Source organism: Leptopilina heterotoma, unplaced genomic scaffold (assembly GCF_015476425.1).
Source record: "Leptopilina heterotoma isolate Lh14 unplaced genomic scaffold, ASM1547642v1 Lhet_81, whole genome shotgun sequence".
Lineage (NCBI taxonomy): Eukaryota > Metazoa > Arthropoda > Insecta > Hymenoptera > Figitidae > Leptopilina > Leptopilina heterotoma.
In genome coordinates, this window is record NW_025111185.1 from 4222738 (window position 1) to 4235565 (window position 12828).

The following is a 12828-nucleotide window of genomic DNA, read 5'->3' on the forward strand; positions in this document are numbered from 1 at the left end:
ATCTTTAGTCAGAACAGATGGAATCAAAAAATTAAAACGGACATTAAAATATAGGTAAGTGGTTATAGTCCGAAATAAATCATAATTTTTAACCTGTTTTTTAAACAATTTTTGTTTGCAAAAGAAGGGTTAAAATATTAAAAAGTCAGTCATTGTGTTATTTTTCAATGAAAATTTTTTATTTTACTTCCGGCTGTAACCACTTACCTCTATTTTAATATTCCGTTTGAATTTTTTGATTCCGTCTGTTTTGACTGAAGATATCATGTCAACCAGATTTTCGAGGACTCTACTTACAGTTGCCGCAGTTCTTCGCCATTAACAACAAAAAACATAGAAAGAAATTTTTTTATTTAGTTTAATATATATGTGTAATAATATGTAAAAAATTTTAAATGTTTAAATTAATTTCACTATAAAAAAAAAATCTTCAAAATACGTGCAAAAGACCCAGACTGACCCCTTAAAAATGTTTATAAATTTCTTAACAGAATTACAATTTTTCCAATAAATTTTCTTGAAAGAATTTTTTTTATTCACGGGGGAGAAGAGAAAAATGCTTTTAACGCATGCCCAGGAAGCTCCCAGTTACGCTGGGGTAACAAAAGTTAAGGATAAAAAAATAAACCTTGCATACCTGCTTTAGGCAATCACGAATAGGGGAGAGTGGGGCAAGATGTTTATTCAATTTCGTAGGTGCGAGCAAGATTTGGTAGGGAAGAGTGGGGCAAGACGGGGTACACAAATTAAGCAAAAGAAAAGAGAGATAAGAGATGTTAAGAAAACTACTAAAATCAAAACTGAATAAAATAAGAGTGACCAAAAGAATAAAGCTTGTAAGGTTAAATCATTACTTAGCGAAGGGAATGTGGAAAATACACCTTGTCTCTATTGCAATGGTTATTATTTAGACTCAAATGAAGGCTGGGCTGCTTGTTCTGTCTGCGGCCAATGGGCTTTGAGCAGTTGTGCTGGTGTCGATGTCAAAGATAAAAATGCAACCTTTACTTGTAAAATTTGTCGACGAAAGACAGATTCCCAAAGATGATTATTAAAAAAATAATAAAGTATATATTCGATAATTTCCGTTTTAATGCGCTTTACCCCTACCGATTAAAAAACTCTTGTTGATCCCCTAGGTTTTGAACCTTCTATACACCTATGGAACAACTTTGCGGCTTCAGACTTCGCAGATGAATGGTCCCATTTAGTCGCTGGCGCGACTCTCCCGTACCGCTCTTGTTCTTCTTTGCTTTTCCCAGGGCAGTTCTGAAGACTCTGCATCCTCCTGATCCAGCATGGGCTCTTCTTACAATCTGCTGCCTTATGTCCGTCTTCTCCGTACTTAAAGCACGCAGCCGACCTGTCTATTGCTTGGCAATCTCTACCTATATGCCATATGACACCTTGTGACCATAGCTCTTTTTCTTATCTTGCAGGAGACGAACCCCATCTTAATGTGCCCGATTTTCTCCAGCTTATCAGCGTCTTCTTGGCTGGTGACCACGACAGCGAGCTTTACTCCTCTCTTGTTTGATCCAAGGACCGTCACCTTCCTGCTGGCACCGTAGAAATTTTCTCCAGGGCATGCTGTACGTCTTCTTTTTCTGTAAGGGCATCCATATCGCGGATCTCCAACGTAGTTCGCGGGTCCGACATCTCCACCTTACCTAAGACTCCAATTACCCTTGTCACCTCCTCGGTGAACGACGCCTGATTTGAAGTCCCTCCAATTTTGATAAAGAGGTGGTTTTTAGTGGGTAAAGCTCCCACAACCCTTATCTGACTGTCCTCCAGGTCAGCCTAAATATGTCAATTTCTACACGGGTATCCTTGATTGTCATATTGACATTCTGGTCTTCGCAGGACTTCAGCATCTTTCTGACCTCATCCTCCATTTTTAGAATGCTCGTTTCCTCTTCCTCCCGCAGCTTAATGCATTCATCCCGATCTTCGTTGCAGCTAGCAATGTCAATCGCAGAAGGATTACTGAAGACAGAAATGCAGCTGGCTTGACTTGTGACGCTGCTCGTGCTTCCTCTTCTCTCCACCTTGTCCACGACGATCTGTGATACTTTAAACGCGTTGTTGCCCTCCTGCATCCTTGGGCTACTGGCCATCGTCGGATTTAGCGAAAGTTCCAACCAGTCACGGATTTTTCTTAAAAGAATTAAATTATTAATAAAATGTTTGATAAATTTATTTGCAGAATTTTAATTATTTTAAAATTCTTTGCAAGAATTTATTTATTTTCAATATAATTTTAATAAAATAATATTATAATATTCTTTAAGGTCAGGGAAAAAGTAAAAATTTTATCTGTTAATCAGGGAAAAGTCCAGAAAAAACAAAATTAAATTTTTGTGGAAATCCTGTTTTCATATTTATTTAAATATACTTATATTTTTTTATTATTACTGCTAAATAATAAGCCAAAGGTTTTGTGGCAATTCTGAGTAAACAATTCAGAACAGGTTTCCGTCTCCTACAAAAATGATAGACTTCTTATCTTTTTACATTCTCATCAAAAATGAGAAAGTCTTGGATTTGTGCTAATTTGAGCAATGCCTAATTTTTTCTACTATAATGATGATATTTTTTCTTCTAGAATTTAAAATTCCTGAGGTACGTTAGAATTATTGTATTACATAAGAACATGGTCTGTTCAATAGCGTGTCTTTTTAATTAGCATTCATGAGCCCAGGAGCTTACGTTGCATTTTCATTTAACTATTTTCCTCTCTCGCGAATTTTCTCCGCTAGAAACTGCTGATACGAGCACCCCTGCCGAATCGAATCAAAAGCATGGCTAAGTTAAACGTTTCCCTCTATTACGTTTCTTCGCCCTCCCTCTCACTTTCTCCCTATGTCGACGCAAGAGACGTGCTGACAAATGACAGCAGTCTATCTATTCCGGTGCCAATGAGTTGACTTTATCAGCCTCTCTTTTTCAAAAAGGGGCCACTTGTTCCTCTTCCAGGAATAGCGAAAGAGAAAAAAGTTCCAATATCTTCGATATCATTGCGCCGCTACTCATGGTGGTAGACAGATGACGAAAAACAAGAATGAGGGTTGTAGATAAACTTTTCCGCTTTTATTACACTCATTAGACCGAGATTAAATTTCATCAATCGTGTTATGTCTTAATTTTTAATTAATTCAATATTTTATGAAAGTCATAAAATTATATAAATATAAAAGTTGTTTCAGTTCTTCTGTTTGGCCTAATGCCTTCAGTATATTATATTTAAAATAAGATTTTTTTACAATTATATTACAGAAGAATTGAAACATCGTTTATTAATTTTTAATTATTCTACTCTAAGAAAAATTATTTTTCCCTATCTATTCCTTGCTTTATTTCATCCAAATGATGAAATGGGAACACGGGTAGTAAATAAACTCAATAAAGACTTTATTGTTTTTTAAAATAATTTTATTATCAAATTGAAAATATACTATTAGATTGTCTTTAGATTTCGAAAACTAATAAATAAGTATTTAGTCCTTGTTTTGTCTTTAAGAAAAGCAGTGTAGAGGAGAACGGGGCGAGGCAGCCAATTGCTTCTTATTTCTGCATAATTTTTTCAAATCGTGCGCTATTGATAATTTAGACTACTTATGGTAGTTTACTTTAGTTGCTAAGAGATGGGCATTATTGCTGCAGCAGTTTAGCAATGGCAGTATCATTTATGAAAACAGACTTTTTGGATGTAACTTTTCTAAGAGTTATTTTGGTGATTTTAGTTAATAGAGTTACACGAATAAAATTCTTGTAAAGTGATTTTTAATGCAGAATTTAGTGCTGAAGACGATGGTGTTAATGAAATTGCGATATTTTTAATATTACGGGTTTTGTGGATGTTTTCTTAAAAAAGTACTCGTGGGGTTAGGCAGCCAACACTAAATTTTTCATCTTTTTGTGTTGATTTTATTGAATTTTATAAACCATTTTTTAAGAATAACAAATTTATATTTCCTTAAAATGTTAAATTGAATTTAATTAATGTTATTATTATAATATTATTCAAATGTAAATTTTTGAAGTTTACTAACAAAATAAAAGTAAGTTAAGGACAACTACCTTGTTATGTTTCACAAATTTTAACTTTAAGTTATGTTTTTTAACTATTAAAATAGTTGGCCACCTTACCCCACGTTTTTTCAAATATGCCAAAATGTGGTCCTTTGGGAAAAGGGTTGTAGAAATTTTTAAGTGCAACCTACGTCAAAATGTTCTACGGCGATTTTTTAGCCAATAAGACAAGCTTTCTAACGCGATATTAAAATTGAAAAAACCTATTTAAATAACTGCCTCGCAAACCAAAATGTGCAATCTTGGCTGCCTCGCCCCGTTCTCCTCTACCTTGCTTGTTGATTCTGTTAATTGTTCTTCGACTAAGCCGCTTATATAATATGTATCTTATCTTTTTCCTATAGTCCGAAATCGGAAGTAGGTCATTGTAAGTGGGTCCTCCATTGAATGTATTGATGACTGTATTATATGTATGTATTAGTTTTCACAATCAAACGACAATGTTTTCATATATTGTTATTAAAATATAATTACAATTTTTATAATAATTAGTTATGAAAGTTTATAAATCAAATGTTTACAATTTCCTCTTCTAATTTAAACAATCATATTGTTATGAACATTACAAAAAATTTAATTGTTATAAACAATTTATATAATTTCAATTATATTGAATCTGATTTATTATGTTATTAAATTATAATTTTTCTAATAATTAGTTATGAAAGTTTATAAATCGAATGTTTACAATAAATATTTACAATAATTACTATTACTCTTATAGTTTAAACAATCATATTATTACAAACAATTTAATTGTTATAAGCAATTAAATGAATACTATTTGAAAAAAAATTTAATGGTTTATTAGAAGAAAATTTTTTGCAAAAGATTGAATGATAATGATTCTTTGAAAAATAAGAAAAACAAATAATTCTTTGAGAATATAAAAAAATGAATAAAATGGCCACAGCATGTGACTGTTACAGAAATCAATGTTAATTTTTTCGACCACTTTTCTCTTAAAATATTAAATAAATTAAGCTAGTTTTTTGTGAATAACTCTAAAATATAATAAAGAAGAGCAGTGATGTGCAAAAGTTTTAATAATCCTAAAATAAATTATAAAAAAATACTTTGAAATCGGAAAAGACGAGAAATTGATTAAAAGTGATTTTAAGAACTGATAATTTTAAAGTTATTTTTTAATAAATAATTTTAAAAATATTAAAACTTTTTCACATCACTGCCCTTCTTTATGATATTTTAGAGTTATTCACAAAAAACTAGCTTAATTTATTTAATATTTTAAGAGAAAAGTGGTCGAAAAAATTAACATTGAATTTTGTAACAATCACACGCTGTTAATGATTCTTTGAAAAATGAGAAAAATAATGTTCGTGAATTTTAAGAAAATAAAATTTGCTTTTTTGATATGCGAATGTCAAATGTAACTTTATCTCTTTGCCAATAATAAATTTCAGTAAGTACTCTATATATACTAGAAAGGAAAGCATGTGTCTTTCTGTTCCTTTTTCTAGTTCTGAATTTTAATGTATCCTTTCTGAAAACTATAGGGAGTTTGATATTATATGAAAGGAAATCCTGATGTACATTATCTCCAAGTAAATCATTCGAAAATATTCATGAATATTTTGGACCGTCAATAACATATCTTTTATTGTTACGTATATTTTTTTTGGTTATAGTTTTTGAATATACTAGAGTATGAAATTAAGTACCAAAAGCTCAAAAATACACTAATAGGTTCTCACGTCAAATGCTCTCAAACAAGGTGGGTGATAAGTGATGGAGTGTTAGCAAAGAGAATTTTCTAGTACTCTCATCCCTTTCCAAATAAGGTACTGTGATTCGCTTTGAAACTATTGCTACTCGCATCACATCATGTTTCATAAAAGAATAGATTTAAAGTCCTGTTTAGTACTACAAAATAATACAGAAATTTCACATATTATTTAACATTTTTCAGCATAATAATCAAAAATTGTTTTTATTCTTCAGTGTCCACCGTTCCAGATCCAGAATTCGTCGATGAGATCGGAAATATAACAGTTCCAGCTGGACGAAGTGTAAAGTTGGGATGTACAGTGAAAGACTTGGGAACATACAAAGTGAGTAATTTTTCGTATTAAATAGTTTTCTTAATGTCACATATTGCATCTTTTCACAAAACAAATGGAGTTTCGCTATAAACTATATTTTAGTGCGATGCAATCGTTTGTAATCTTCGCATATACACTAGAAACATTGAAACAAAATGTTCTTGGAAAGTTTAGTATATAGTTTGCAAGTGGATTTTCAGTGATATAAAGTCCGAATGATGAAAATTATATATATGCGTACTTGAAAATCTCGTAAGAGATGTTGCGCTGAACAGTTGAGCTTCACCTCTCGTGAAGCGAATCGTGTTTCAATGCCTGGTGATTCATTGGAGGATCTCATTAAAATCAAAATAAACAAAAGTGAACGAACTTTCAAAGATTATCTTTACCCTTCAGTTGTGTGCCTGTGTGTCGCTATTTCTGAATATGCTGAAAAGATCAAAAACACAAAATATATCTGTTCAACGTACTTTTTGAAAAATTAAAAAAAAGAAATAATTTTATTAAAGAGGTTCAACTGGAGCAAAAATTGACATGTGATATAAAAAATTTAATTATTGTTCTAAAATTTCTTTTCTATAAGAATACCAATTTTCGGAAAAATACTTTTCCTATTCTTGGTTCTATGAAATTCATTAAAATATTGTCTGTCTGTATTATAATATTTCAAATTACTTTTACGATGTTCTATTTTGGTGGGAAAATTCTTAGAGCAACATATTTTGGTAACCAGTTTGACCCAGTAAAAGGAAACATCGAATCGAACCGCAGTGAAAATGTAAATTTTCTCGGAGCATTGTCCTTTGTTCGACACTAAACGATACAGTGGAAGTTAAGAGAGGATTTCTCGATTTACCGGTATAATTCCGTGATACCGGCGTATAGGTACCGTCCCAAGTGTGTAGTGGTAACATAAGAAGATTGGTTCTTTTCTGCTACGGATTCGTAGGAAATAGGACGAGGAAACGATTTTAGATAAGGAAATATATTATTTGATTCTTTGCTCAAGAATTGGATTATTTTAGTTCCCACTGTTTTTATTCACATTGAAAACTATTCTCGATTTCGTTTTTTGATAGAAGGATCCTATAATGTTGCCTTTTTCACTCTCTCGCACATTATTTCGTCTCGTCTAATTTCATTTTTTCTAAAGCTTTTATAATCATCAATTTCTTCGGAATAAAATTTTATTTTATATAATTCGATGTAAGAATATTTCTTGTAATAAAAACGATTGGAATTATTATTTAATAATTTTATAATTGAGATCATTGAGTTTTTAAAAGAAGAGATTCTAAAATTCATAAAGTTTTTAAAAATACAGAATTAAAGAGGTGAAGAAATTTGTCAAGTGCATTTAATTTGAAAAAAAATTGTGGGTCTGAAAAAAATATGAAAGTGATACTATTGAATTAAATATATTTCATTTATTAAAATTAAAACAGTTTCGGCTGAGTGCACCTTTTGAATAATTGTAAATTTATTAGAGAATTTGCTGAGTTCTTGGGAAATTGGACAAAAAAAGTAAAATCGATATTTCAGTCTTTTTTTCTATCTTTTGTTATACGAGGATATGAAATTTTAATCATAAATTATATTTCAAGTTTCTATGTTTCTTTAGTGATATTTTTTTCCATTGTTGAAAGAATATTCTCCCAATTAATAGGCTGAAACGTTATTTCAACTGATCTTGAGGGTTGTTATAGAGACGTCGCGACTTTATTCTCGAGGGGTTCGTTAATTCCATATTGCTCTAGACAGGAATGTGTAATGCTGATAAACTTGGGTACAGTTTGCACAGTGGTTGCATTATTAAGACGGAATATCCGTAAATAAAATTGACGGTCACTTTTTTTAAACAAATGTTTGTGTTATTTTTTAGAAAGACAATTAAAAGATTTAATTATTGATTCAGTATCTTAAGAAATTTTCAATTTTTCCAAATTTTAATAATTTAACAAGTTTTTTCGTGCCCATAAATTTTTAATTTTACTTACTTCATTAAAAATTTAAAAAGAAAAAATAAAGAAAGTGGCAAAAAGTTTCAAGGAATATTTGGTGTAACAAATACATATCTGATTATATAGTAGGGGAAGTGCGCCGGTTGTGGGCACTCTCCGGTTGTGGGCACCTCTACGTAAACTTCGACGGCAAGCAGACTTTACTGATCTAAGTATTGCAAGTCGTGTTCGTTGACAATACGAACTTTTCGTATTTATAACGAAACAAATATATGCATTTGTGTAATAGCTGTGAGCATAATAAAGAAAATTTGCATTAAATTAATAAAAAAGTAATTTTGTATTGTTTTCGAAGAGCAACATATGGGTGTAGATTAGGGTGGTCCAAAAAAAGTAAAATCGGAATTTTAATGCTCTCACCCCCTAGGATTGTTCTATATGGAGAAAAAAAATACCCCTATTTTTTTTTTAAATAAAAAAATATTTAGAGGTCGCTCAAAGTTTCCCATGTAAAATGCATGGGGAAATAACACTTTTTCGTAGAATTGGTATAGAATCCTTGAAAATCAATATTTTTCATTCAGCAAACTCTGTTTCTCTTCAGAAGACTTCAAAGAATAGTGCTAAATTATTTATTTAATCATTTTATTTTTTTTGTGAGGTAATAATTAATGTAAGACTTAATTTTCGAGTAAAAATTGTAAACAATAAATTTATTATTATAAAAATGATAAGTACAAAAATTTTTATTTACGTCATTGAAATTACTACTGCGACAGCTTCAAATTTAAAATAACAATTTGTTTAAACAATTGGTAAAATTGTAATTCTTAGATTGTTGTTAGTAACTTTAGTTACATTTGCCTTGGAAAAATACAAAATTGAGAAAAAAATTGCGACTCTGCAGCTCAATTTGATAAAAAGATAAAATTAAACAATAGTAATTTGTTTAAACAATTGGTAAAATTAATATTCTTAGTTAGTTGATAGTGACTGGTTACATTCGGCCTAAAAAGTTGCAAAATTGAGAAAAAATCGAAACTTTTTAGCTCAATTAGATAAAAAGTTGTAAATAAACAATAATAATTTGTTTAAACAAATTAGCAATTACATGGAATAATGTTTAAAAATCAATATTTGTGTTATTTATTCAAAATCTAGGAAAAAACTTTAATAAAAATAGTAAAAAATATTTTTTAATGGTTTTTTTTGTAATTTTGAAATTTATGGGGTTTTTTTGGGGCATTATAAAAAATAGTTAATTTGAAAAATTATTAAATAAACAATTCAGCACTATTCTTTGAAGTCTTCTGAAGAAAAACAGAGTTTGCTGAATGAAAAATATTGATTTTCAAGGATTCTATACCAATTCTACGAAAAAGTGTTTTTTCCCCATGCATTTTACATGGGAAACTTCCAGCGCTTTGAGCGACCTCTAAATATTTTTTTATTTAAAAAAAAATAGGGGTATTTTTTTTCTCCATATAGAACATTCCTAGGGGGTGAGAGCATTAAAATTCCGATTTTATTTTTTTTCCCATGTATTTTTGGACCACCCTAGTGTAGATTCGTTCAGAAAAAAAGGATTTAATTTTTTGTTGCAGTGTTGTCATTATATTTTGTGATTTACCTTCGTGTTTAACCATAATCCTGCATCACAAAATGTGTTGGTCTTTTTAAAAAATGACTGTCATTCCCGGTTGTGGGCACCTTTATGTTAAGGAGGCTCTACCATCTGACAATGATGTGGACTACTGTCTCATCTATCTAAACTTTCTGCCAAGGAATGTGACAGCCGCAAACTCCATTAAATGCGATGAATTCGCATTCGAAGTGCGTTATGGTTTGCGTACTAGCTACTTCACATGCAAGCATTATGCTTTTGTTAGCGATGAGCATAGTGTGAAAACGTGTCATCATTTTTGTTCTTTATCCCGGCAAAGTCTCTTAAAATAAAGAAACTTTCATTTCTTCTTTATTTGTGTTGGTTTCCTTTAATATTTTTCCATTTTTAGCGGATTTTTCAAGGGTGCCCACAACCGGGCACAAAAATTTTTTTGTCAAAAAATTTCTATTTCACTAAATTTCTAATAAAACTTTTTTATTTAAAGGAATCAATTTAATTCCTTCACTGACAGTCACCTTGGACCTCTAGCTTTAAATTCGTACACATATATTTGTAAAATATGCACATGGACAAATGTTATGAGGCAAAAACAAAAGGGTGCCCACAACCGGAACACTTCCCTTAACTTTGATGTTAGATAAGAGCGGATTCAGTAGGAGTGATCCCCAGTGACCTGTCTATGGGACTCTAAAGGGTACTAAGGACTAGTTTGAAAGCATTTGAGTAGCATAAAAGAAAATTCCTCTCGTACTAAAACTAACCACGATAAAACTTTCACACCAAATGGAAATCTTTGATTGAAAATTTTTTCCTCAAGCCAGATTCTTATCCGGTTTTTATTGCATCAAAATTTTTCATTTATATAATAATAATTTTACCCAAAAAAGCAGAAATAAAAATCTTTTTTCTTCTTAATAAAAAGGTCCATATACAATTTCTAACTCGTGTTACAAGTTCAAAAGACTCGTAAACTACTCGAAAGTACATAACTTGATTACTCTCATTCTTGTAAAACATTTGTTTGATTTTTTTCTTTCAATCAGAAACTTTTGTAAGGTTTGTTTTTTTTTTGCTAAAGGTAGTTCAGGACTTTCTTAAAACCGGTTTTAAACTTTTGTTTCAGTTGCATGGGAAAATAAAAGATAACTACTTGCACTGATTATAAACTCCTCGTTAGCTGAAATTGCATTAGCTGAATTAGCGGATGTTTTTAAGCGCAACAAACGTAATTTAAAGTCCCTCTCTTTGTTTTCACTTTCTTTATTTCCTCTTCAAGTTAAGGTGGAGTATTATTCTGGCTAGATTCAATTTTTCAATCACGCTCTTCAAGAAATAAAATTCTCTAAAGACATTCAATTATACGCGCAAACCAAAACTTTCTTTTTAATTTCTTTTTAAAATTGGATAAATAATACAGTGGTATTTTTCACACCAATTTTTGGTTAATAAATCCGTTATGCTAAGTAAGAGATAGAATTTAAAAGTTCAAACCAAAACCAAGCGGGAAAGTAAAATATCGACATTAATTTGGTTAAAAAGTTACACTAATTTTGTAATTAAATCTATAATTAAATTGACATAAAGTGAGTTTCATTACCGATAATTCAAGTTAGATAAGAATGGAAGATTTGTCATGTAAACTTTGCAGAAAGCGGAACTCTCGCCAGTGACTTGCCTCTTCAATTTCAAATTGAAGAAGAGGGTCGAGAAGACTTTTATCGTGGTGCGACGTAAGAGCTGGCAAAAGGCCAAGGAACATCAATTCAATCTTCGTGCACTCTCTGTGGATGTAAAATTTCAACTGGCCAACCGTATTTGAGATTCCGGTCTTCACCAAAAATCACCTACCAACTTTACTTATATACGAGTACCCTATTTCCCCAACTATTTCCCAAAAACCCACAAAATTAGACCCTGTGGTTCAATAAAAATCAATAAAATCAAAATTTAGAGAAAGCAACCTCCACATTTTCTTAGTGTTCCATAGAAATTTTTTTCCTAGCTTCTTTTTTAAAGTTTCGTACCTTAATTTTAATTTGGTACTAGAACTATGTTAAAAATCATGATTCACAGTGATTCAATAAATTATAGTTACCTTTGTATTTAAATAATTAGAGCTGATTTCGGTATTAAAAATCCGCTACCAAGTTGTATATTTTTTTATATAATTTTGGTGCTCATTTCATGAACACTTTGCTTTCTCATAGAGATAATAATAATAGAAATATATGAATAACTTTTGATAAATATGGTAAATAATCTTGGGTCAATCAATGTATTTTGAAATACCCTACAAGATAGTTATAATAGTTTAATAATTAAACAAAAATTTTCAAACAAAAAAGTTAAGAAAATGTCATTTTCCACACGGAGAAAACTGAATATTCAAAAGTAGATATTGAAAAAATATATTAACTCTTAACATCAAAAATACTAAACTATATCTAGATATTCAAATCACATGCAACATGCTAGATATTAACGCTTAACATCCAGATAGCTGTCCCTATGTTAAAGAATAAAAATATTATACTTTAACATCTAGATATTTACCTTAAATATCCATTTTTCTCCGTGCACAATTTTTGATTTTTAAAATACCAATAATTTCGAAATTTATGATCGAATTAGGTTTAAAAATAGGTCAATCGAAGCTTTTTTTAATGCTCTACAAGTTGGTAACGATAATTTTAAAGTTACTTCAACATTTTTCAACAAAATTTTAAAAAAAGTCTTATTTTCCAAAATGTTTTATTTTTAAAAGTTTAATATCTCCGGTTAATATGGACAAAAATGTTCAATAAGCGCTCAAAAGATGCGTCTAAAAAAACTCTACAAAATTAGAGAAAAACATTTATAGGTGTCCTAACATTTTTTTAAAGTTTGTGGTAACAAACGTTTTTTTGCAAAATTAAAAATCAAAAAAATATTGTTAAACTTTATGAAGCGGGCTGAAAATACTCTTTTTATCCCACATGCACAAAAATGGCGCTTTTAGATAACTGACGAGGAAGTAAAGTCACTCATTTGTTCGACCATATGAAAATGGCGTCCATTTTCACCCATGTGCAAACATAACCGC

General features: G+C 30.5%; 1 protein-coding gene across 7 annotated transcripts in view; it reads left to right on the forward strand.

Moving 5' to 3' along the window:
- Positions 1–12828, forward strand: part of LOC122511383 (lachesin-like) — a 493244-nt gene that overhangs the window by 174092 nt on the left and 306324 nt on the right. For all 7 annotated transcript variants that reach the window (XM_043626583.1, XM_043626584.1, XM_043626581.1 and 4 more), the window contains one exon: positions 6058–6167. Coding sequence is in view for 1 of the 7 variants with exons in the window: in XM_043626579.1 (XP_043482514.1) it covers positions 6058–6167 (110 nt within the window). In the remaining 6 variants the exon portion in view is untranslated. The remainder of the gene's footprint in view (positions 1–6057; positions 6168–12828) is intronic.